The sequence below is a fragment of the Castor canadensis genome, chromosome 2 (genome assembly GCF_047511655.1).
Source record: "Castor canadensis chromosome 2, mCasCan1.hap1v2, whole genome shotgun sequence".
Classification (NCBI taxonomy): domain Eukaryota; kingdom Metazoa; phylum Chordata; class Mammalia; order Rodentia; family Castoridae; genus Castor; species Castor canadensis.
Genome location: NC_133387.1, coordinates 159,033,156 through 159,059,808, shown reverse-complemented (window position 1 = coordinate 159,059,808; position 26,653 = coordinate 159,033,156). Strand labels below are relative to the sequence as shown.

At 39.3% G+C, this 26,653-nt stretch overlaps 2 protein-coding genes across 6 annotated transcripts in view; one reads left to right on the top strand and one right to left on the bottom strand.

The window, feature by feature from the left end:
* Positions 1-422, bottom strand: part of Hacd3 (3-hydroxyacyl-CoA dehydratase 3) — a 37,210-nt gene extending 36,788 nt beyond the window's left edge. The window contains exon 1 of the mRNA XM_020172878.2: positions 164-422. Within this exon, the coding sequence (XP_020028467.2) occupies positions 164-250 (87 nt within the window). The 5' untranslated portion in view covers positions 251-422. The remainder of the gene's footprint in view (positions 1-163) is intronic.
* A 6,845-nt stretch (positions 423-7,267) lies between these two features.
* The window catches only part of Dpp8 (dipeptidyl peptidase 8), a 57,377-nt gene continuing 37,991 nt past the window's right edge, over positions 7,268-26,653 (top strand). The window contains exons 1-5 of one of the 5 annotated variants that reach the window (XM_020172882.2): positions 7,268-7,815; positions 11,898-12,167; positions 17,293-17,405; positions 24,054-24,227; positions 25,131-25,299. In XM_020172882.2, the coding sequence (XP_020028471.1) occupies positions 11,909-12,167; positions 17,293-17,405; positions 24,054-24,227; positions 25,131-25,299 (715 nt within the window). In that variant the 5' untranslated portion in view covers positions 7,268-7,815; positions 11,898-11,908. The other 4 variants (XM_020172879.2, XM_074066234.1, XM_074066233.1 and 1 more) reach the window with 4 other exon arrangements.

The following is a 26,653-nucleotide window of genomic DNA, read 5'->3' as shown; positions in this document are numbered from 1 at the left end:
GGGTGCGCTCGACCCGGGCCAGCGCGCAGAGAGCGCATCACCCTGCGGGTCCCGCTGGCGCACTGCAGGCTCCCCGGCGCGCACTCGGACAAAGGGGGCGGCGGTCCCGGCGGTCCCCAGAGCCACGCTCCGCGCCCTGCCCGCCGCCGTACCCGGCCTTTACCTGAACATCACTCAGCTCTACGCGCAGATACAGCTCTCGGTGTCGCTGAGCCCAGTAGACGTGCGGCGTCAGCACCTGATTCTCCATGGTCACGCTGCCCAGAGAGCGGGGAGGCTCGTCTCGCTGCGCCTCGCTGCCTCAGTAATGCGCAGCTGGAGGTGGCCGAACGCAGGCCGCAAACCCCAGCGTTCCGGAGCCCGCAGCCCGACTGCCTCTAGAAGACCCACGCTCGCGGGCCGCGCCTGCGCAGTGCTGAGCGGGGCCGGGGGCGGTGCGAGCCGGGCGGGGGCGGAGCGCGGGCTGGCAGGCGGGAAGGGGTGGACCTAGCCCCACGTGACGGTGACGCTCTGCGTCGCCACCTAGCGGTTGAATCCGCCGGGTGCTCTGTATTTCCCGCGCTTCTTCAGGGAGATTCCTGAAAAGAAGCTTGAAAGTGAAAAGGCTCCTAGACTCCTAGAGGACCGATCGGCATGGGAACAGGGCTTGGGGCGGGTGACTCTGGAAAGGTCCCTCCCATTCTGTCACACAGTAATTCATCATTTACTGAGCGCCTGCTACGATCCCCGGCTTCAAAGCCAAACACCAGAACTGGTGCGTCAAAAGACGCAAGTTGTTTCGAACCCAACCAGGGTGACAGGTGGCGATAGGGGAGAAGATGTGGGAACACTGTCGTGTTCCGAGAGGGGAGAGTGAGATTAAAGACCAGAGGTTTCTGGTGTGATCAAGTAGAACTACCAATGATGGAAATACCCGGCTCTGCGCACTCCAGATCCCGACACTAGTTACAAGACGCTTTTGAACACTTGAAGTGTAACTAGAGAGGCTGAGAAGCTGAATTTTTAATTTTATTTAATAATTTATTTAAATAGCCATACATGATTGATGGCTGTTCTAATGGACAGTGTCTTTTAAACCAAAAAGCCTAAGCTAATTGATGTCTTATTTAGCTCTCTCATCTGTGTACACTTCCATCTCCAAGTACTTCCATAATACAGAATTTAGTGAAAAGCAACATTTCCATGAGAATTAGAAAATCAAGGACCAAAAAAAAATGAAATTCAATTATTTTCTTTGTTTTTGAGCACAGGAATTCAGGGATAAAGAGAATTTACACCAGCTCCCAAGAAACATTTAGCACAGTGAGTGGATCATATAAATTACAGAGGACTTAATATGGTGAAATATATGTGCTGAATTCAAAAAGAGGTAGGAAGATCAGAACCATGATCGGACAGTTGACCTGGACTATGAAGCATAAGGCGGAGTTTTCAAGCAGCAGCCCTAGTCGGGCATTGGAAGCACAGAGCACAAGTCCAAGGTAAGGCTAGGTGGGTGGGACTGTGAGCCAGGGAGTAAGGGAATGGAGGGGAGGGGTGGAAAGGTGGGCAAGGGTTGAGTTAAGAATGTCTCTGTTCTTCAGAGGCACTTGTAGTGTCTCACCGACACATAGGAACCAAGGAAGTTTATTAAGCTAGAGATTAGTAAACTGAAATATGTGCTCAGCAAGGCAGCCTGGCAGTGCCATGGAAATGGTAATAGGCAAACCAGTTGTTGCTGATGCAATCTGCCAGGTATGAGATAAGGAGAGTGACCTTGAATTTTAAAAATAAGATTGTTTGAAATAATAAAAGTACCTTTATTGCACTGCCTTTACTACAAAGCAGATGTATGACAGGACATTTTTTTTAATTGAAGTATAATTTACAGGAAATAGGCAAATCTAAAATGTTCAGATTAAGGTGAATTTTATATGCGATTATACCTGTGTAATTATCCCCAGATCAAGATCTGGAACATTTCCAGCATTCCATAGGTTACTTTATAATTACTATTCTGACCTAGATGACTATAGTTTTTGTATATTCTCGAATTTTATATAAATGGAATCCACAGTATGTATACTTTTGTATCTGGCTCCTTTCATTCATCATGTGTGTAAGATCTATCCACTCTGTGTGGATCAGCTCATTCTTACAATCAACTAATAGTTAATTGTATTTTTTTACCCATTTTCCTGTTGATGTGCATCTGTGTTGTTTCCAGTTTTTAACTATTATACATAAAACTGCTGTGAACATTTGTATGTCTGTCTTTTGAATATCTGTGCCTGATTCTCTTGGGTAAATACCTGGGACTGGAATTGCTAGGTCATAGGGTGGATGTATCCTTAGCTTAGTGAATACTGCTAAACAGGTTTTTGTTTTGTTTTTGTGGTACTGGGGCTTGAACTCAGGGCCTGCACCTTGAGCCACTCCACCAGCCCTTTTTTGTGAAGGGTTTTTTCAAGATAGGGTCTCACGAACTATTTTCCTGAGATGGCTTCTAACCTCGATCCTCCTGATCTCTGCCTCCTAAGTAGCTAGGATTACAGGTTGAGCCACCAGCACCCAGCTGAAATATGAAAATTTTTTAATCCAGTATATTTAAAACTTGAGCGTTATCTTCTGACCTGTATGTGCAAAGTAAAAATTACTGATAAACAAAAAAACTGAATCTTGGCTTTGCCTCGGCTACTCCATAAGATCCGTCCAGTGAAAGGCACCAATTTGGACAGGTTTGACCACTACTGATGTATTGTAAGATGACTTGGGCCTGAGTTTCTGTATCCATTAAGTGAATTAGATTTACAACCTTCCTGTTTTATTTTTACTTTTTTGTAGTGCTGGGGATTGAACCCAGGGCCTTAGTCCCTGCCAGGCAGGTTGTCTACCAGCCAGCTATACCTTCCCCACAAGTCCTTATCAATTGTTTCTAAGTTTCTCTGAAAAGATGTGCAGCTATCATGGACCCCCCTCTCTGGGGGAAACTCAGGAAACAAAAAAGTGAAACAGGGAAAGAATATCATCCGGGTGAAATATCAAAGTGCATGGTGTATGTATTGGGGGAGGGGATAAAAAGGCAGAGCCAAGTGGCAATAACAAGCTGAAGTAGGTAAGGTTGAAGGTTTTATAATACCAGTCAAATGAGAGAGAAAGCTAAGCATTATCTATGTGCCCTGTCTTCTAGGACATAGGGCCCTGTCTCCTGTCTCATTAGTCAGCATCACCATAGGAAGCACCTACTGTGTCCTTGCCATGGATGAGGTCTATACCAGTGCCTAAGCCTAATTTCCTGTCTTTGACAAGTGATCCTACATAGCCTTGTTCACCTTTTACAGAATCTTCTGTTCTTAGATGAAGTTCTAGAAAATGAGTTGTCTACTTCAGCTCTTTTGTGCCTCACCTACACATGGACCGCCCAACCAACCAATGTCATCTATGACCAAAATCAGGTTTTTCTATCTAAATAGCACAAAAAGAAGGGTGGAGAGAAACTGATTGGATCAGCCCAGGCATCTAATGAGGAAGCCTTCTCCTCATTAATGAGGAAGGTTAGGATAACCTTCTAACCACACTAGGAGGATGGGTATCACAGCTAGTCTTTACCAGAAAAACCTATCCTCACCCTATCGGTCCGTGCTTCATAAGAATGTGTAGACATGTCATGCACCTCTTTTCAGAACCTGCTGTACATAACAGGAGTAGCCTTTCCACTGTGTTCAGTTTGACATATCTGCGAATTCCTGGTTCTCTGGGTTGCTTATGTGGTTGCCAAGTGCAGACAGTTGGTAAGTATGCAACCATTTGTGTAAAAACAGCATAGTTGTAGGAGGAATGTAGTTAAATACATGCATTTGCTTATACACCAGATTACTGGGAGCACATGCATGAAAATAGTAACATCAGTTTCTTGGAGAGAGAAGGAAACTGTGTGACTGGGGGACCAGGATAAGAGAAAACCTTTTCACTATGTGCCCTTTTATACTTCAAATTTTTTGAATCATGTGACAGTATTCAAAAAGTTAACTATGAAAAAGAAAATCAGGGAAAAGGCCCTTTTTTGTTATTGTAGCTTGGTTTGTACTATGCCCCAAACCTAGCCCACCATATCCTATAATCAACTGCTGTTAGTGTGTACATTACATGCTTATGACCTGTTTCTCCAACTAGATTCTAAACCTCCCTAGAACCCAGATGTCCTGCTTTGGTATCCTGTAGCACCAAACATCATGAGCTTCAGAAAGGAGATGCTGGCCTAAATACATGGCTCAAGTTGTAGAGCACTTGCCTAGCAAGTGTGAGGCCCTGGGTTCAGTTTCCAGTACTGTCTCTCTCTCTCTCTCTCTCACACACACACACACACACACACACACACACACACACACACAAGGACATACTTAAAGCACATTTGTTGATGATAAGATGCAGTCCTACAAAAGCTTTTCTGAAACTGGCATACTTGTGCCAGTTTTGGATTAATCCAAATCTGTGGAATCATTTCAAAAAGCAATTTTGCAATATAGAACAAGAAAAGCAAAATATGATTTATGCTTACTGGCCTAATAATTTCCTTTTGGGGCTTTTATACTAATAAAATAATTTCAAGGTAAAAAGTTGTATAGATATCTATGATGAAACATTGTAAACCACACAAGAAGAACCAAATGAATTGCATCAAAACAAGTAAGATAACAAGTCAAAACTGTAAGCTCTGGGAAGTGCTGAATGTAAACCTGGTAATATTGCAAATGTTTATGATTTAAAAAACACAAAAAATGGTATTACAACATTGTCTAGTGGTAAGATACTGGGAGGTAACTTTCGTTTTCTTCCTTTGTAACTCTGTCCTTGCCAATTCAGAGTTAGTCGGAGGCAGCCATTGTTTTCTGAGAGTTGAAATTGTGGGACTAGAGAACAGAAACAATAATAAAATTCTTCCTTTTAAAGCCTAGTTGCATTATGAGAGAAAATATTTGAAATAATATGCAGACTAAATACAAATTTGCCAAGCAGAGGAGGCAGAAGAAAGTTAAAAGAAAAGTAAGAGTTTCTGTGAAGGAAACGGTCTTGTATCCATCTCTCGTTAAGGGCTTCTCCAAAGCTGGAAAAATGGCAGAAACTCCTTACCTTCAGGACAAGTTTAGGGATGTAGGGAAAGAAAAGATGTTTTCTTATACCCTAGTATTTATACAAGGCACTTAAGGAAGGGTCACCCTAGTATAACAACAGTGAGTGTCGATGAGGTGAGGATTTGGCAAGAGAGGGCCTAAGGGTTCATGGGTGTAAGTGTGGGTGCAGGAGAGCATCTGAGGGTCAGCAATTGGGACTATAAGAACAGTGTGGACTGATGCCTGGAGACATGGATGACAGGTATCTCAATGGGTGCATCTTAGAGGATGGGAAGTAGCACCTGAGAAATAGCTCTTGTCTATTAATTTCCTTGGGCTACCATACAAGGTAGCACAAACTGGGTGACTTAAAGCAAAAGACAACTGGGGGTGGAGCTCAGCAGTAGAGGCCCTGGCTTCAATCTTCAGCACCACAAAAAAATTTTTTTAAAAGAAATTTTCATTTTCTCACAGTTCTCTAGAGGCTCACACTTCAAAATCAAAGTGTAAGCAGAACCATGCTCCCTCTGAAGGAAGAAACTTCGTTGCCTCTTCCTAAATTCTGCTGATTGCTGCCAGGCTTTAGTGTTCCTTGGTTTGCAGAAACATCACTCCAAGCTCTGCTTCTATTGTCACATGGTCTTCTTTGTGTGTCTGTGTCCCTATGTCCTCCATGGTCTTCTCATAAGGACACTAGTCATTGGATTTAGGGTGCAATCTAATTTAGTACAACTTCATCTTAACTACTTTCATCTGCAAAGATCCTATTTCCAAATAAGGTCACATTATGATTTTCTCTGTGGATATGAATTTGGGAGGGGGACACCATTCAACCCAGTACAGCTGAGATAAAGAACATCCTCCTGTGGACCAGGGACTGGCCTGAATCCAATGACTGGGTTAGCCCAGAAGTGGCCAACAATACACTTTCTACTATTAAGTGAAATGGGTCATATAGACACAGATTGGGTTGAACTATAGAAAAACTAAGGAAATTAAATATATATATGGCTTTCATATGTGGCTTGAAAACAACTGTCATTTCTTTTAGGGAGCTCAACTTAAAAAAACCTGAGTGAAGGCTCGTTTAACCTCAGAGTGGATTATTACAGTGTGGAGTGGAACATGGCACTCAAATGGATCCTTTACTAGTGCTATTATAATATATCCTAATGACAGACAATGCTGACACATGGTGCTTTGTAATAATAGAAAATAGGGGAGGCCCAGTTTTCCCACTGTTTTGTTTTATGCCTACTACTTTCCCAGCTACCTCCTGAGGCCCTCTTTTACCCTTCCTCTTTGTCAATGTATAGTATAGACCAGGGAAGAAATTGTGATCTGGTTCTAATTATAACAAGTAGCTCTTCATTTTTATGTTAGTGTGATATACATAGCTTTAATTCCAACTAAGTGTCGTGTTATATCACTTTTACACTTTATTGAAGATCACTAATATTAATGCCAAAGTTCTTTTTTTTTTTTTTTTTTGGTGGTACTGGGGTTTGAACTCAAGGCCTCACACTTGCTAGGCAGGCACTTTACCACTTAACCTACTCCACCAGCCTTTTTTTGTGTTGGGTTTTTTTTTGTTTGTTTGTTTTTTGTTTTTTTTTTTTTAAGATAGGGTCTCATGAACTATTTGCCCCAGCTGGCTTTGAACTACGATCCTCTTGATCTGTGCTTCCTGAGTAGCTAGGATTACAGAAGTGAGCCACTGGTGCCCGGCTAGTGCCAAATTTCTGAATCCAAATTTCTACCTTTATCTAGTATGTGACTCACTCAGGTCTCCAGTGCCCTAGACCCTTTTCTGTCACCACCGTAAAGAGGCGGGGATTTGCGGCCCTTTTCTCCCTGCTTCAATCCTAGCCTCTAGAACTCGTCCTGGCACATGGTCAGGGATATTTGTCTACTTTGAGCAGTCACTCAATGTCTATATGTTGATTGAGAAAGATGAATTATGGAAACTCGTCACGATTCGCCTCGCTGGGTGTCTGCCCTTCAGCAAGTCGCCATCGCTTTCGTGATTTCATCTGTCCGCTCTGGTTGCGTCTCCTGCCGGTGCCTTTTTTTGCTCCTCCAGCCACTAGACGGCACTGTCGTGCCTGACCCCGCCCAGCAGGGAGCTGTTCCTTCTTGGCCCGGAGGCTCCTTCCCCAGTCGGAGGGCGGGTCTCCAGGAACCGGAAGTGCCTAGGCCGCCGCTGCCGCTGCCGCTGCCGCCGCCGCCGCCTTTAAGTACCACGTCCGCTGTCCTGGTCGCTACCGGCGCTGCCGCCGAGGAAGCTGCTGTAGCTCGCACGGTAGTGGAGGCGGCGCGGCATGAAGCGGCGCAGGCCCGCTCCGTAGAGCGTCGGGACGGTCCGGGCGGGCCCGGGTCGGGGGGGAAGGTGCAGTACCCGCCCCCTCTCCCTCCCTGCGCCCTCGAGGCCTGCCCCGGCCCACCCGGCCTGCCCGCCTCACCGGGAGCCGCGCGTCTCCCGGGTCAGCCCGTCCTCCCTGCGGCTTCCCGGCGCGCCGCCGCGCGGGACACAGCCGGTGGCGGAGATCCGCTGGCCGGAAGAGGAAGCCAACGTTCACGGGGCGCCCCGGAGCGCCGGGTGCTGCCCTGCCGACTTGCACGTCCGTTATCTTAATTGAGCCCCGCCGGGCTGGGGATGCCGGGAGCTGTCCGAGCTGGCGGATGAGGAAACGGAAGTCCGCAGAGGCGCAGGAATCTGTCTGAGGTCCGATTGTGCAGATGGGATTCGGACCCAGATTTGCTGGTGTTCTCTCCTCCCTGCTGCTTCACTCTCGGTCGAGTCCATCCCTGCTCACCGCCCCTCCGTGCTGCAAGTCCCCGCAGCGGGGCACTCTTCCCTGCCCACCCTCCAAGCCTTGGTATCCAGTCCCCCTTCTCAGCATTTTTTTGCTGCACCTCTTCTTGCTCCTTCATAGCTTTCAAGATCTTTGCTGGTCCTTGATGACTTTTCCCCCCAGCTCTAGGCTCTTGAGAATGAAATGGTTAGTGAGGCGTGGGGTGTTTGAGTGGACAGCTGTTTGGCCCTTAAGTTAAATATTGTGTTATGCCATTGAGTGGCTCCAAACTCCTCCAAACCCAGCAAGCTCTTCTCTGAGTGACGGCTTTAGTGCTATGGGGGATGTCTTGCCATCTTAACCTGTCGCTGCTGTGCTAGTATAATCTCGCTGTTTGTCCTTCACTTACCATTTAGCTTTCTCAGGATCTCTCCTCATCACTCTCTTCGGCTATGAGAGCCCACAATTAAAACTGACAACAAAATAACAGGTGTAATCACAGATCTTTTTCTTTTTTAAAAAAGAAAACCAGACTGCTCTCTCCCTTTCACTCTCCTGAAAGAGTAAGAACGTTTACCTTTTTCTAAACTAGAATGTCAACAAATTTAATGATTCTTTTTTTTCCAGAAAACTTACCTATTTTACTTATCCTCAGAGTATCCTGGCAAGAAAAAAAGTAAAAGTGGAATACATTTAACAATGAGTAGAACATTCTTTATCTTGTGAAAAACCTAGTCAGACATGGAGGCCCATTTCTGTAATCTCACACTTGGGAGGCTGAGGCAAGAGGATTTCCAGATGGAGGCCAACCTAGTCTACATAGGGAGACTCTTGTCTAAAAACAAACAATTTAAATTATTAAATTCAAGTTCCCTTTCTGCAAAAAAGACGGCCTGTAGTTCTCATTGTTTATCATACTGAGTCGATTCCATCTCTACCCAGCTTGATATGACATGTAAAAGAGGAACAGAAATAGGCACATAGGAATAAATTTTATGTCTACCAGTTTGGGGTCTGCAATTGATACAGCTGTATGCCTTTTGTGACTTTTTAAAGGCTTTTGGGATTTACACTATTAGGATTTTTTTTTTTTTTTAGTAAATTAGGCTATACATTTCTGAAAAAATAATTTTTAAGATTTGATGGTGTAAATTGTAGATAAAACATAATCTGGGCATTATGTATCACACCACCAAGAATTCCGTATCAAGTTTGAGTGCTGTTGGAACTGACTGGACTCAACCTCTTTTAACCACATAGGTCCATTTTAATGATCAATCATCTGGTGAGCAAGATTAGATGGTGAGAAAAGAAAAAATTCTTGTGAGAAGAGAGCAGGATGATTGGTGGCTTATGCTTAAAGTTGAGTCAATTGGAAATGATCTTTTTGAATGTGGAGACCTCACTAGGGAAGGTCCATAAGCGAAGAGCCAGTGGAGCAATGAAATATGTGCACTGTGCTGAGAACGTGACCCTGTTTAGAGGTCACCTATGAGAATCTTTGTGTATAAGGTGTTAGGAATTCTGGAAATTACACCAGCTATGCATTTGCATAACATAACATCAAGTCTATCCTAGAAAAGGCAGAATAAACATTTACTGTGAACATACAGAGTGACAGAATGTCATATGAACTTTGTAGTGTGTATGTGCAGGAGTGTATATATGTGTAGAGACAGAAATAGTTCAGGGGCCTAGCACAATTCAGAAATAGAAGATAATTTTACTTAAATATAAGCTAGAGTTTTATATAGAAATGTAAAATTAATGAATTATTTGAGCTGTAAGGCTTTGGGAAATCTTTGAAATTAGTGTCTCTGTTCTGTTTTTAGCCCTATGTTTGTAAACATTGATTTGGAGATGAAATTCCAAATTTCACAAAGGAAATGACAGTTTGTATAGATTCTTATCACTGCCCCTAACTCCGTTAGGTATAAAACTTGATCCATTGAAGAAGGACTCTACTAGCTTTTATGTGGCCAAGCAACCACCACTGTCATATGCTGCCTCTTAAATACCAATGTTCTAGCTGGACACTGGTGGCTTACACCTGTAATCCTAGTTACTTTCGAGGCTGAGATCAGGAGGATTGAGGTTCAAGGCCAGCTGGGGCAAATAGTTCTTGAGACCCCCATCTCCAAAGTGATCAAAATGGAGTGGAGGTGTTGCTTAAGTGGTAGAGTGCCTGCTTTATTAGTAGAAATCCCTAATTCAAATCTCTGACCCACCAAAAAACAAAACAATGTTCTGCATATCAGTTGAACTAAATGACTTAATTCTCTGCTGAGCTGTTTTGGATTTTAATCTTTGGAAGTGAATGCCCAGTGGTAATACTGTTACAAGTATAACTAATGTAACTAAATTTTCTGGCTACTTTTGCTATGTTACATTGGAAGAGATAGTACAGTTCACTGTAGCAAGAAAAATGGCCTAACGGCTGGCGGAGTGGCTCAAGTGGTAGAGCACCTGCCTAGCAACCATGAAGCCCTGAGTTCAAGCCCCAGTACCACCAAAAAAGAAAAAAACGGCACAATATCTCCTGCATACAGTTCAATTCATTTACAGGCTAGTAATGCAAGCCTGGTGGACTGACCTATTAATAACTTTTTCTCTGTTGTAGTTACTTCTTACCATGACCTGTGACATGAGCTTTTTAAAGAAGACATCACCTTAAATACAATTGTGTTGATTCTAGAAGTACTTAATAATTATATGGAATGTGGTTACATAGGTGTGATTTAGTTGTATTTCCCAAGTCCATCAGTTTTTCACAATTGCTAGTTGAAAAAGAGTAGTTTGCTCCAATATTTTTGTTTCTTTTTGGTAGTATGAATAATGAATGTCGGAATAGCTCACTCGTGTGTGTGTGTGTGTGTGTGTGTGTGTGTGTGTGTATGTGTGTTGGCATGCAAGGCAAGTGCTCTACCACTGAGCTACATCCCCAGCTCTCATATTGTTTCATAATAGCACTTTTTGTTACTTAGTCGCTAATATTTTGCTCATGTTACATTTAAACATTGGAAAAGATAAAGGAAAAATGTATCTTCTGGATTTGTAAAGTAAGCATTAATAGAATAAGATTGTTTTTGAGACAGGGGCTATGTAGCTAAGGCTGGCCTCATAATCACAACCATCCCTTAATGTCTCAAGTGATGGGATTATAGGTGTGTTCTATCATATCTGGCAATACCTAAGTTATTAAATACTTTTGGTAGTTAACTGGTAAATTGGGTTCAAGCTTTATCAGAATATTGCTGATACAAACAAATGCTTTCTTTGTTGACTACATCAACTAATAAAAACCATTTAAAGAGTTTTTTTCTCATTTAAACAGCATGTAAATTAATCAGCATTAATAATCATGTAAGTTTTCCTAAAATATTGAGTCACCACAAGGATTATGTGATAGTGATATCTAGGCAAGTACAGAGAATTCAAAAATGCACCAGCCAGTTAAGTGGCTTGGAACTCCATTTAAAAGGAAATAATATTTATATTACCTTGAATAATTGCCCTAGGAAGGTTATTGCAAGTACATTATTTGTGTCAGTGTTATTACTATTCTGATTTGTTGTGATTATTTCTGTTAGCTGGAGAAATCCACATTTGTCAATTGTGTTTCTTTTTAAAATGCAGAACCACTTAACTCCCTTGGCACACTTAGTTTCACTATTGACATGCTTTTGGGTGGAGCGTAGCAGCCAACTGGCACATGGCCTGTTTTTTTCTAGTGTGGGAAAGAAAAAGGAATTTTGGCAAGAAATACCTAAGGAGAAAGCTTTTTATAAAAGTTCTCAAGGGGATTTATAGTCACTGTGAAATTGACATGACCTCAATTTTTTAAAAATCTCATTTTTAAACTGAACACAGAGAAGGGAGCTATTGCTTTTCTTACTAGGTTTCATTGCAGCTGTTCTGAAAAGCATTTTTCCCTTGGCCCTAAGAGACTGTCATTCTGATAATATAAGAGAAGACAGCCCTGTGAACAGCTTCATGTGCCTTGTTTTTCTAGGAAAATGCAACATGGCAGCAGCAATGGAAACAGAACAGCTGGGTGTCGAGATATTTGAAACTGCAGAGTGTGAGGAGAACATTGAACCACAGGATCAGCCTAAATTGGAGCCATTTTATGTTGAACGATATTCTTGGAGTCAGCTTAAAAAGCTGCTTGCTGATACAAGAAAATATCATGGTTACATGATGGCTAAAGCGCCCCATGATTTTATGTTTGTGAAGAGGAATGATCCAGATGGGCCTCATTCAGACAGGATCTATTATCTTGGTGAGTATGAAGGAAGTTACAGTTTTGAGAGGAAACATTTTTGTAAGTCAAACTTAAAGGCTAGGTGCAATCTGCACTCAAATTTTGGTGATGAGTCAATCGTGACTTATTTTTTCCCATTAAAGGGAAAAATTTTAATTTGAAGAACTTCCATTCGTATGCTGTTTTAGTTTTGGTTTGTCTCATTAACTTTATTTTTACTTACAGATAACTAATCGTGAATTGATCATGATTGTTTTCAAAGTCAAAGTTATATCAAAAATTGATTATTTCTGAAGCTAGTTTGAAATGTCTTCCATTTGGAATGATCAGATTAGAATAACAATTCTAAGCAGCTGCTGCTCTGCTGCTTTCATTCTTGTAAACCAAGGGTGATACTAGTCTCCTGAGTCCATTTACTCCAGATTTAAGATCTGTTCAAATATATTAATCTACTGATTGACCTTTTTTTTTTTTTTTTTTTCCTGCTGGGGATTGAACCCAGGGCTTCATACATGCTAAGAACAAGCTGTACTACTGAGTTATTTCTGTACCTCCAATTTGCTTATTTAAGATGGGGATCTTGCTTTGTAGCCTGGCTTAGCCTTGAACTTGAGATCCTCCTGCCTCCCTCCCAAGTGCTAGGATATAGTACTACCATTGAGAGCACTACCCTGCTCTCAATTTTTTTTTTTTTTCACATTCTGGGGGATTGAACTCGAGCCTCAAGCTTGCTAGGTATGCACTCTACCCCTTGAGTCATACCTCTAGCTCTTTTGCTTTAGTTATTTGTGAGATAATCTTGTGCTTTTTGTCCAGGCAGGCCTTGAACCTCTGTTCTCCTTCCTATGCCTCCCACATGCTGGTGTTACAGGCATGTACTACCACACCTGGCTTATTCTTTGAGATAAGGTCTCAAAGTTTTTTGCCTTGTATGGCCCAGAACCAAGATCCTCCTGTCTCCACCTACTAAGTAGCTGGAATTACAAATTCTGCTTCTGTTTGTTTTTGATGGGGTCTGGCTTTTGCTCTGGCTAGATTGAACCATAATTCTCCTACCTCTGCTTCCTGAGTAGCTGGGATTACAGCCCTGAACCACCATGCCTGGGTATTCTTTTGGGGGGTGGGGCAGTACTGAGGTTTGAACCCAGGAACTTGTGCTTGTTAGCCAGGTGCTCTACCAGCCCTTTTTGCTTTTGGGTTTTTTTTTCCTTGGCTGCATTGGTATTTGAACTCCAGGCCTCACACCTTCTAGGCAGATACTGCTTTGGTTATTTTTGAGGCACAGTATCACCTTTTGCCAAAACTAGCCTGAACTATGACCCTCCTGTTTACACTTTCCATGCAGCTGGATGACAGTGTGCCACCATGTCCATCTCTCATTGACTGAAGTGAGATGGTGCAAACTTTTTGCCCAGGTTGGCCTTGGCCTTGAACTATGAGCCTCCGAATCACTACCACAAGAATAGCTAGGATTACTGTCTTGAGCCACCACACCTGGCCCTGGCTACTTTTTTATTAAAATTTTAAAAACAGTTTTTCTGTCCTCCTTCAAAGTGCTTCCCATTCATTCATTGTATGTGTGTTTTTAAGAGAGATTTTCTGCATAAGTCCATATCATAATTGTAGATTCTTTTTTAATAACTACAGAATATTCTGTTAATACAATTGTGCCATATTTAATTTCATCAGGTCTCTAATAATGGATTTATTAGAAAACTTAGATTTTCCTAACTCGTGGTGGGTTTTTTTTTTTTTTTTTTTGGTGGTAGTGCTGGGGATTAAACTCAGGGTGATACATCTAATCTGTTATTAATGAAAGATGAGTCAATAGATATCACTGTGTTAGATCATTTTGCACAGATGTCAATATACTTATAGAACTTCTTATTCCTCAGAGTAGAATTCCTTGTACAAAGGGTGTATATGTTCTAGATTTTGATCAGTATTACTAAATTCCCTCTACAAAGAAGCTACAAGATTAATCAGCATTACCTTAAAGAATCGTATTTCTCCAGACCTGCACCAATATAAACTTTTTGACCTTTTCTATTCTCATGTTGTAGTTTTAACTTTAGGTCTCTTAGGAGTGAGGTTGTGCATCTTGTCACATACTTAAAAGCTATTTGTATTCTTTTTCTGTGACTCATCTACTTATAAATCTTTCTTTTTTTAAATTAGATTGGGACTCTTAATCATTTTGAAGGTTTTATATGATAAGGGAATTTACTTGTTATTTCTTCCTCTGATATGGTTTGATTGGTTTTGTTTGTTCGCTTGTTTTGAGTCTTGAATTTGCAGTCTCTTGCCTCAGCCTCCTGAGTAGACAAGATTACCAGCACATTCCATCATGCCCAGCTTTCTCTGAGGTTTTGGGGTGTTTTTGTTTTGTTTTTTCATGTTTTTGACACAGGGTCTCAATTTGTAGCCTAAGCTGGCTTTGAATTCATGATCCTCTAAATGCTGTGATTACATGTGCGAACCACCATACTCTGTTTTTGTCTTTGGCCTTTAAAGCCTGAGGTATGCAGAAATTTGTGTGTGTATGTCGGGGGGGTGGGTTGTAGTTAAATGTTTATTTTGTGTCCTGTCTAGAAAAACTTTCCCAACTCCCAGATTATATTTTTAAAATCTTTAGTGTTTTTTCTAACTCTTTTAACAAATTAAGTTTTTCTTCAATCTTTGCATCATTTGTAATTTATACTAGGGAAACTCTTTGTTCTCCTTTGATGGCTTTCCAGTAATTGTTACTTTTTTTTTTTGTGGTTCTGGGGATGGAACCAAGAACCTTGCATGTGCTAAGCATATACTCTACTACCAAGCGTACCCCCAGCTCTATCCAGTTATTTTAGCAACATATTTCGAATACTCTATCTTTCTGCCTAACAATTAGAAATGCCACTGTTACCGTATGTCACGTTTCCTTAGATACATATTTGTGTCTATGGGCGCATGTTGTTTTGTTCCATTGATCTGTCTGTCAAATCAAATGCCTATACTGTGGCTGTAGTAATTATTAATATTATTATAGCTCTGTATATTTTACTGTGTGATGACACTAATCCCTTTCACTTTTTTTGTACTTTTTGTGACTACTTTTATTTGCTCATTTTCTATAAGAACTTAAAATTAGTGTATGTAGTTCTCTTCCCCATCCTATTTATACCATGTTAGGACCATGTTGTATTTGTAGGTACATTTAAGGGAAAGTTGACATGTTTAAGATGTTGAACTTTTCAAGAAAATTGTATGCATTTTCATTTGTTGAAGTCTTTTCTATCAGCCCAAATTTTAAAGTTTTCCTCCATTTAAACATATTATTTTAAAATTTTAGACATTAGTTGAAACAGAGTTCTATATCACCAAGAACCAGTAAATACTATTAGGAAACAATGGAAGAAGATCATATAGAACTGGCATGTATGCACATAGAATGTCTTGGGGATGGATGAAAGCAAGGAAGACACTGTGAAACTAGAAGCAGGTAGAAAGGACAACTAAAACAATTGTGGGGTTCTCACTGGGCATAACTTGAGAACCAGTTTTTAATTTTTTTTTTTGTAATATTTGAGTGCTAAAGGCTGTTAGAAGAAGGCATAAGGAAGATTCAATCACATTTTGTAACATTATGGATGGAATGGGTTGGTGACCACAGTGTTAATTGTTCTATAACAATATATAAAATATATAAAATAGATTTAAGACGAAATCAATACTTAAATAAATGTCAGGTGATGTCAAACTTTTTACTTCAGAAGGCAGCACAAACTAAAAAAGGCTTTGAAAAATAAGATAATAAAGGATGAAATCCTTTACCTATATATATATGTAATCCTATAATCCTTGCTACTTGGGAAGCTAAGTTTAGGAAGATCCCAGCCCCAGGAAAAAGTTTGCAAGACCAAATCTTAACTAATAACTGGCCACATTGGCACACACCTGTCATCTCAACTGTATGGGGAAGCACAAATAGGAGAATCCAGGTCCAGGCCAGCCCAGGAATAAAGCAGGACCCTATTGCAAAAATAACACAACAAAGGCTGGGAATGTGGCCCAAGTGGTAGAGTTTCTTCCTAGCAAGCACAAGGCCCTGAGTTCAACCTCCAGTACCACTATTAAAAAAAAAAAAAAAAAAATGCTGAGGCTCTGTTCTACTTGGAAGAAAATTACTGGTTATTTTCATGTGTTTTATCTTCTTCTTTCATCCTCCCTTAGCTTTTTGGAAGTGATACCTTTGTAACACTTCCTATGGTAGAAAGACTTTATTTTGTTCAACTTTTCTTTAGTTCACATCTTCATAACCACAGTGTGTATCTATTACTTATTTTGAGTGTAGCTCATTCCATACTGCTGTGATCTTTCCATCTGGTTATTGCATGACCTCACAGAATTGATCTGGCTGTACTTAGTTGAGATCCATTTTTCCTTTGCCCTTCCTCAAAAATGCATAGATTTTTAGCATATCAGATACCAGACTCTGTTGTTTTCATATAAGTATGCTTTTACTTGAAACTCTAAAGGTGTTATTCTTACAGTCACAGAACTTTTATAATGAAGAAAAAGTGGAATACAGTTAGATCTATGTATGTTTCCAAATAAATTCTTTAGGTAACTCAGGAAAAGAAGAAATACAGTAATCTGAAGTCACACTATAATCTCATTATTGCCTACTTGTAAGGGACTAAAAATTTTCAAAAAATTCTGAAAATAACATTTACATTGTTTTATATACTTCTGTGTTTTGAGAAGAACTAAGTTCTGAATATTAAAGTGAAACCTTGAGGGAGGGGAGGGAGATTATGGTTTTTTTTATCTGGTTGGTTGGTTGGTTGGTTTTTTGTTTTGTTTTGTTTTTTGAGACAAGATCTTGCTATGTAGCTCAGGCTGTATTCAAATTCACATTCCTCCTGCCTCTGCTCCCAAGTACTGGGATTACAGACATGTCTCACCATACCCAGTGAAACTTTGGTTTTATTGAAGAAAATTTCTAAGGCATGAGGCATGTGTGTATGCTATATATTAACATCATCATAGATTCCATGGAGTGGAGAATATTGCAATATGTGGAGGGTATTACATATTTACTGCCATGATTGTAGTAAGAATGCTGTTTGAAAAAATAATAAATGATTATTTTTTCTCATAGCCATGTCTGGTGAAAACAGAGAAAATACACTATTTTATTCTGAAATCCCTAAGACTATCAACAGAGCAGCAGTCTTAATGCTGTCTTGGAAGCCTCTTTTGGATCTTTTTCAGGTAAGGCTGACTGACTGCTGTTATTCCTGTGATTTAGTGTATGTTTTCAAATACTGTAATTATTTTTTTAATTTACTTTTTTTGTGGTAGGGATTTGAACTCAGGGCCTCACACTTGCTAGACAGGCACTCTATTATTTGAGCCGCTCTGCTAGCCCTATTTTGTGTTGGGTGTTTTCCAAATAGGGTCTTGCAAACTATTTGCCCATGCTGGCTTCAAACTGAGATCCTCCTGATCTCTGCCTCCCTAGTAGCTAGGATTACAGGTGTGAGCCACTGATCCCAGTTCAAATACTGTAGTTCTTTAGAGGTGGAAATTTAATTGGAGTTTTGTATCTGAAGGAGATGTGAATCAAAAAGAATTAATGCATTTCAGTGTTCTCACATTATAATTCTCAGTATCTAAAACTAAGGTATATACTATAATTCAATTTTTTAAACTTCCGTTCCCTTCCATAAACTTTCCAGTGATGTGGTAATGTATTCTCAAATTTTGGAGAAGAAAATGTTGACATTAAATAAGTAAATTACATATATATTATATATGTAATATATTACGTATATGTATAATATATATGTGTGTAATATATTCTATGTAATATATATTATATATCATATATATATGATGTATATAATATATATGTACATATAAAATAAGTAAATCCCAATGCTGGGATTACAAGAATACACCACCACACCCATTAAGATCTCTTTTTAAATATAAACTTTTATATTTTTCCTCTGAGCACTGCTTTCACTACATATGTCTTAAGTTTAGTATATTGTGGTTTTGTTTCCTTTTTTTCTCAAAATATTTTCTGATTTCCTTTGTGATTTTTTTCTTTGACTGTCCTCCATCTGCTTGTAAGACTGTGCTTTAGAAACACTGAAGGCAGGCCAAATATGGTGTGCATACTTGTAATCCCAACTACTTGGGAGGCAGAGATTGGGAGGATCATGATTCAAGAATAGCCCAGGTAAAAAGTTAGGGAGACCCCCATCTAAGCAAACAAGCCAGACATGATAGCACATGATATAATCCCAGCTTGCAGGAAGTGTAGGGAGGCATAGGTAAAAGGATCTTGGTCCAAGGCCAGCCCATGGCGGGGGGTTGAGACGGGGGAAACACCACAAGACCCTATCTAAAAAATAACTAAAGCAAAGAGGGCTGGGGTAGCATTGGGGAGGTGTCTCAAGTAGTAGAGCACCTGCCTCGTAAGCAGGAAGCTCCTAAATTCACAACCCTAGTACTGCCAAAAAAAAGTACTATCAAATTTACTAAAATTGTATAGATAGTTCTTGTATCCAGAACAAAATCAGAGATGTTAAATCTAAAGTAAAAGGAAAGGTTATGGGAAATTGAATTGTGGCTTTTATAAAAAAGATTTTAAGTAAACAAGTTTCAATTATTTATAATAATGGAAGAAGGCAGAGGCATTGATAATTTTAATGACTGAGAATACTTCAGAAAGTATTTATTGAAATTACATATGATCAAGGATTTCAGTATTCTGAGAATTTATTTTAAACCAAACCATGAAAGAAAACAGTGCAGGTTTGGCACAGCAGTAAAGTTTTGCAATTTCCCCATTCTGCCTCCTTTTTCAACCTTTCTCTACAACATGCTTCAGTTCATCTCCTAAATAAAAAAGCACAATCATAGCACAGCCATCCCCTTCACACCATAATCCTACCCAGGAAAGACTGGTTAAATGCCACAGTACAGTGTAAGGCCCTGAGTTCATACCCCAGTACTGCCAAAACAGAAAAACAAACAAAAACCTCTCAAGGAAGTTAGAACAGCTATAAGGCTCACCTCATTTGATCCTCATTTCTCAGGGATCACTATCCTTTGTTTTCTGAAGTCCATTGTCTTGAAAACATTATTTCATATATTTTGTCCATTTTCTCAGTTTCAGGTGGGAAGATAAGTCTGGTCCCAATTGCTCCGTTTGGATGGAAGGGGAAGTGGGTTTCATGTTTACTACTTCAGTCTCTGATCCATTTCTAATACAGTAGATCTAATTTTATCTTTTTGACTATACAGTAATTCCAACTGATTTAAAATTTAGATCGGTTGTCACTGATTGTAAAAGTGCCATTTTTTCTCCATCTTTTTTTTTTGTACTAATTCCTTTTGTTGATGGGGTTTTTTGCCTGTTTTTGCCTTGAATTTGTTTTGCAGGTGCTGTACCACTTGAGCCTGCCCCCAGTCCTTTTCACTTTTGTTATATTTGGATATTGTCTCCCTTGTATGCTCATGCCAGCCTGGACCATGGTCCCCTATTTACACTTCCTGTGTACCTGGGATGGCAGGCATGCACTATCATCCCCAGTTTTTTATTGGTTGAGATAGAGTCTCAAACCTTTGGCCCAGGCTGTTCTCAGATGGCAATCCTCCTGATCTCTGCCTCCTGAGTAATTAGGAATACAGGTGTGAGCCGCTGTACCTGGCTGTTGTTATTTTTTGAGATAGTCTTGCTATGTATTTCAAGCTGGCCTGGAACTCATGATCTCCCTGCCTTAGCCTCCCAAATGCTAGGGTTTTAGGCATGTGCTACCATGCCTGCTTTTTCTTACTAATTTATAATGTTCTGTTTTGGATTTTCTGTCATATACATTATTCATTCTCATTATCACATTTTAACTTGTTAGTATATAGTAAAGTCGATGTTGTTCTCCACATTGATCTTTTTCAAGATTTTGTAACCATCTTGCTTGCTAGTCTCTCAAATATTAAACTTTTAATATTTTATGATCATAAAGTTAAAAATGCAGAGTTCTCTTATGAAACTTAACTTCTTAACTCAAATTTTTTTGTGTTCTCATAATAAAGCATGAGGCATATTAACTATGGACCAAGTATGGTGACCTTCACAGAGAATATGAGAGGAGAAATTAAACATAATTATAGACATAATTATATTTATTTGGTTTCAGTGAAATTCTTAAAAGATATTTAAAAAAAATAAAAAGATAAGAATTGATGAAAGTATATGTTCAGTGATTTCGCTAGCTTTTCCTATTGGAGCCTAACACCAATCATCTATAACTGTATACGCAGAAGTCCCCCTTAACTGTGGGGTGTGCGTTCCAGGACCTCAGTGAATGCCTAAAACCATAGGTAGTACTGAGCACTATATACATTTTGGGTTTTCTTCCTATTCATATATGCCTATGTTAAAGTTTAATTTATAAATTAAGCACAGTAAGAGATTAACAATAATAACTAACCATAGATTTTAGCAACCTCAGCATATGATTTCATTTTCTTTCCTTAAGAACTTTCTCCTTTTCACTTAAAAGAAGCACTCTATGGCTTCTATTTGGCACATCTAAATCGCTCACATCACTATTCTTGCACTTTGGGGTCATTAGTAAGTAAAATAAGGGTTACTTGAACATATACTTTACAATTCCATGATGAGGGGATATACCTGAAGGAATGCGACTCAAGTTATTACAAAAGCACTTGCACACCCATGTTTATTACAGCACTATTTACAATAGCCATGCTATGGAAACAGCCAAGATGCCCCACAACCAACGAATGGGTCAAGAAAATGTGGTATTTATACACAATGGAATTTTACTCAGTCACAAAGAAGAATGAAATTTTGTCATTCACAAGTAAGTGGATGGAACTGGAGAACATCATCTTAAGTGAAGCTAGCTAGCCTCAGAAGGCCAAAAATTGTATGTTCTCCCTCATATGTGGATTATAGACCCAAAACAAATGCAGTAATATTATTGGACTTGGGTCATACACTAAGGGGAGAACACACACAGGAGAAATAGGGAAAGGAAAGGAAACCTAAAACTTGAATGTGGTTGATTTGTTCCCTGTTGAGGAATGAATAAAGTAGTCTTAAATTGGCAGAGGCCACTATGGGAAGGGGACTGGGAAGTAGTGAAGAGGTCTGGTAGAGATGAACTAATGTGGGTTGTAATACACAGGTGCATGGAAGCAATGCTAGGAATCTCTCTGTATAGCTTTCTTTATCTCAAACTAGCAAAAACAATATGTCTTTCTTATTACCTTTTATGTTTTTTCTTCAACAAAATAGGAGAAAAGTGCAGAACAGGTTCTGCCCAGAAGTGGGGAAGAAGTAGGGGGAGGTAGCACAAATAATGTATATACATGTAAGTAAATGTAAAAATGATAAAAGAAAAAGGATAAAAGAAAAAAAAAACACAAAAACAATTCCATGATGATCAATCTGATAACCACAATGGCTACTAGTTGACTAATGGATGGGTAGCATATATGGTGGGATGGACATGCCAGACAAAAGGATGATTCATGTCCCATGTAGGAGACAGCAGAACGGCACAGTTTTATCACACTACTCAGAATGACACCCAATTTAAAATTGAAATTGTTTATCTTTGGCATTTTCCATTTCATGTTTTCAGATGATGAGTAACAGAAACTGCAGAAAGGGAAACTGCCTATAAAGGCAAGAATTTATGTATGTAATTGAACATTAATAAGTGACAAAAAATACATACAACTAGATGGTTGTTTAGTGAAATTATAAGATGTTCTCTCTCTCAGTGACCCTGGGGATTGAACCCACAGCCTCACACATACTAGGCATGTGCTCTACCACTGAGCTACTGAGCTACACCTCTCTCCCCAGGTTGTCTCATGTTTAACATCACCCGAAGTTATTTTAGGATTGCACATATTTGCCATAATTGAAAGATGTTTACATTTCGGTATGGTCATTTAATTTTGGAATGACTCCTTTTTAAATATTATCCATGATATCAGAAACTGTATCTGTCATTATATTCTGATAAAGGGTGTAGAACTCTTAGAGAAGATGTGTATGGTTTTTTTTTTTTTTTTTTTTGTACTGGGGTTGGAACTCTAAGCCTCACACTTGCTAGGCAGGTTCTCTACCCTTGAGCCACTCTGCCAGACCCTTTTTTGTGATGGGGTTTTTCAAGATAGAGTCTTGCAAACTATTTGCCCAGGCTGGCTAATTATATTACAGTTGTTAGCCACCAGCACCTGGCTATAATTTTTTTAGTGCAACACTTATGAGGTTTGTTTTCTTCATCTTTTTTTTTTTTTCCTTGACTGTACTGGGGGGGGGTTGAACTCAGGATGCTGTGCCTGCTAGGCAAGCACTCTAGCACTTCAGCCATGCCCCTAGCCTTGCTTTTTTTATTTTTCTTCCCCAGTGCTGAGGATTGAACCCAGGGTCTTACATATACTAGGCAAGTACTCTACCTACATCACTAGCCAGGGTTTGTTTTCTTCTTTATTTTCCTTTTAAAATTTTACACATATATCAAATAATATTTCTATCTTGGGAAAGCCCCTCACTATTAACTTAGTTACAATTAATTACAAATATATTTGACAGAGATTGTAATAGATATATTATGGGTATATATCAGAATAAAATGACACAGATTCTGCTTTCAAGTTACTTTTTCTCCTAGTTAGGAAATACACTGAGAAATTGAAAAACAGTATTATAGCCAAATAAGTAAAAAAGACAGTAACACTTATACAAATTTTGAAGGAGGGAAGGAGGGAGGGAGAGGGGGATGGAGGAAGGAAGGGAGGAAGGAAGAAAGGAAGCAAGGAAGCCTGGGGATGGCAACAGTATGGGGAGGGCATGGAGTAAAACAGACAAAAGAACAGAAGGCAGAAAATTACACATTGGATTTCTTGATTGTTTTTGTTTTGTTTCATTTTGTTTTTTGGTTTTTGGGTTTTTCTTTTTGGTGCTGAGGATTAAATCCAGAGCCTGTACATGCTAAAACACATTGGGTTTTAAGTCAGTGATGTCACCAGTAGATGGAAAGGTACTAATAACAGCTGACAGTTGAGAGCTTGCTCTGGACCATTCATGGTGCTACATACTCTAAATCTTCACAGAGTGTTGATATAGATGATTTATTACTATTTTGAAAATGAGGAATGTTATTTTTAAAGAAATTTAGCTACTTCCCCAAAGTCAGACTTCCAATGAGGAGCCAAAACTTGAATTCAAAGCACATACTTAAAAGTCTGGGGATATAGCTCAGTATTTGAGTACTTGACTATCACATACAAGAACCCACGTGTGATCCCCATTATCCACCCTCCTCTCCCCCCACACATACACAGTCTGTCCTCTTTGCTTACCTAGAGGTAACACTGAGGAAAAAAAATCTGCTGTATAACTGCATGTAGAACTACTAAATTACAATTAGGTTGTAGAAAACCTTGAATGCTAAGATGATGGGACTTTATTCTGGTTAGGTAATGTATGCAATAATTACTAAATTACCCTTTCCTAGGAAATCTTTCAGCAGACATCTTCCTTCCTTCCTTCCTTCCCTCCCTCCCTCCCTCCCTTTTTCTCTTTCCTTTCTTCTCTCTCCTTCCTTCCTTCCTTCTTTCTTTCTATTTTTGGTGGCACTACAGCTTGAACTCAGGGCCTCATGCTTGCTGGACAGGCACTCTACCACTTGAGCCATTCTGCCAGCCCTCAGTTAGACTACTTAAAATTATTCTGCTTAAGGTTGATGGCAAATTTGAGTTCTTTCAAAACATACTTAATAATATTGAAAGTGCTAGATTTCCATGCTAAAAGCAAAGGCTCATTTTTAGAAGACTGGGCAGGTGACTTTCTTTTTGTCTTAGGCAACACTGGACTATGGAATGTATTCTCGAGAAGAAGAACTACTAAGAGAAAGAAAACGCATTGGAACAGTTGGAATTGCTTCTTATGATTATCACCAAGGAAGTGGAACATTTCTGTTTCAAGCTGGTAGTGGAATTTACCATGTAAAAGATGGAGGGCCAGAAGGATTTACTGTAAGTTGGAGTTACTGCTTGTTTTGGGGTCCACTGTACACTTTAAAATGCTGCCTTGTTTTAAGGTTATTTGCATCCAAATTAGAGAGGTAATTAACAAATAAAACAAAAGTTTCAGTTTACTTACCAAATAAGGAATTTAGTTGTAATGAAAATAAGAAATATAATATTAATTTCCAATATCAAGAGTTAATAGTTTTTCAAAGGACATTAACATAGTTTTCAAATGCTCAGAACTCTTGCTGTGACCATGTGACATGGTTGCCCATTCCTATAATCCCAGCTACTTGGGAGGCAGAGATCTGGAGGATTGTGGTTCAAGGCCAGCCCAGGCAAAAAGTTGGTGAGAACGCATCCAAATCAAGCTGAATGTGGTAGTATACATATGTAATCCCAGCAACCTGGGAGTTGTAGGATCACAGTTTGAGGCCAGCCCCCAGCAAAAGACCCTATCTGCTGGGGTCTCAGCAGGAGGATCAGGGTTTGAAGCCAGCTCAGGCAAATACTTCAAGAGACCCTATCTCAAAAAAACCCATTTAAAAACAAGGGTTGGTGGAGTGGCTACAGGTGTAGATCCTGAGTTCAAGCTCCAGTACTGCAAAAAAAACCCAAAACAATAAAAGACCCTTTCTGAAAATTAGTTAAACCAAATAAAGGGTTAGAAGTATAGCTCAAGTGGTAGGGCCTCAAGTGTGAAGCCTTGAGTTCAAACTCCAGTACTATCAAAAAAAAAAGAAGGGAGGGAGGGAGGGAGAGAGGAAGTTACAACTTATGTTTTTTTGAAGAGCAATTGCCATCATTGACATTTTACCTAGAAATATCACTGATCTTACAAGAAGAATGCTAGCAAACAAATGTGTATGTATCAGTCTGATACCTACCTTAAAGTGTTTACTTTTCTAGCAACAACCTTTACGGCCCAATTTAGTGGAAACCAGTTGTCCCAACATACGAATGGATCCAAAATTATGCCCTGCTGATCCAGATTGGATTGCTTTTATACACAGCAATGATATTTGGATATCCAACATAGCAACCAGAGAGGAAAGGAGGCTCACCTATGTGCACAATGGTAAGACACAGTTCTTTAGATCTACTTTACTGAAAAGTTCTAGTAAAGTTGAGTTGATCTTGCTTCCATTTTGAAACTGAAGCAAGCTGGATGATCTTTGTATTTTAAATTCAGGTCTTTAAATTTTTTTAAATATGGAAAAGTACAAAGGATAAGTGGTATGTACCCCCTGCATATTACTACCTTGTTTTAATTCATTTTCGAATAGCACCACAAATGCCCTCTGACATGATTTTTCTTTTAGCCTAATAAGTCCCTCACAATTTTCTCAAAACTGTTCTCACTAACATAAAGTTTTAAAAAAGAAAAATTAGTCTTAGTTTATGGAAACAAACAAAAAGCCAGTTATACACTGTGAGAAACTCTGAAAAATTATCTTCCTGTTTTAGAGAGTCTGCTTAGTTATTATTGTCGTAATAGCAAAAACAGAATTTTATAGAACCCTGTAAGTTGTGGAAATGCTTACTCAAATCTTATTGAAGTTGCTTTAGTAATATTAAGCATTACTCAGAGCACTGAAAAGATGTGGGTATTTTTCTCTAAAAGTTTCATACAAATGAGCCAGACCTGGTGGGGCACACCTATAATCCAGCACTTGGGAAATGAAGACAAGGAAGATCTTGAGTTTGAGGCCATCCTGGACTATATAGCAAGACCCCATCTCAAAGAAAACATGCACACACAAGTGCATGTGAAAGAAAAAAGTAAAGATTTTGTACAAACAAAAGATGAGAAACACACATATGAATAAATGAATAAATCAAAAAAAAGATGAGAAATAGTGTAATACTTTTTCTTTGAACATGTAAAATAGAGTTTAAGATTAAATTCCACAGTGAAAGACAGTAACTCAAAATTCACTTGTCCAACTTTACTTAATCTGCTGTTCACAAAGCCAATTTACTGGTTATCTTTCTTAATCATCATCATTGACCATTAGTAACTGTTAATAATCTCTGACAAAGAGCATTAACAAATATATTTTAGGTAAGAGAACAAAATGACATAGATTCTGCTTTTGAGTTTTTAATTCCTAGTTTGGAAATCTAAAAAATTGGAAATAGAAGAAATAGTGACTTACAAAGAAATCACTATTTGCCATAGTGGATCAAGAAACTGCTGGCCGAGGTTGAATTGAGCTAAATTATTTTAGTGTGCAATAGTACATTAAGAGCAAACACTTTCTCATCGTAAGGATCATCAGTGCCTTTGAAGCCTTTACCTGAACAATTGGCATTGATAGAAAGAGCACTGAATTAAGAGTCAAGAAATCTCTCCTAATTATTTCATCAATCAGCAAAAAATGTGTTAAGTTCTGGTGTGCCTAGCAATGTGGCAAGTACAGTCACCCCTT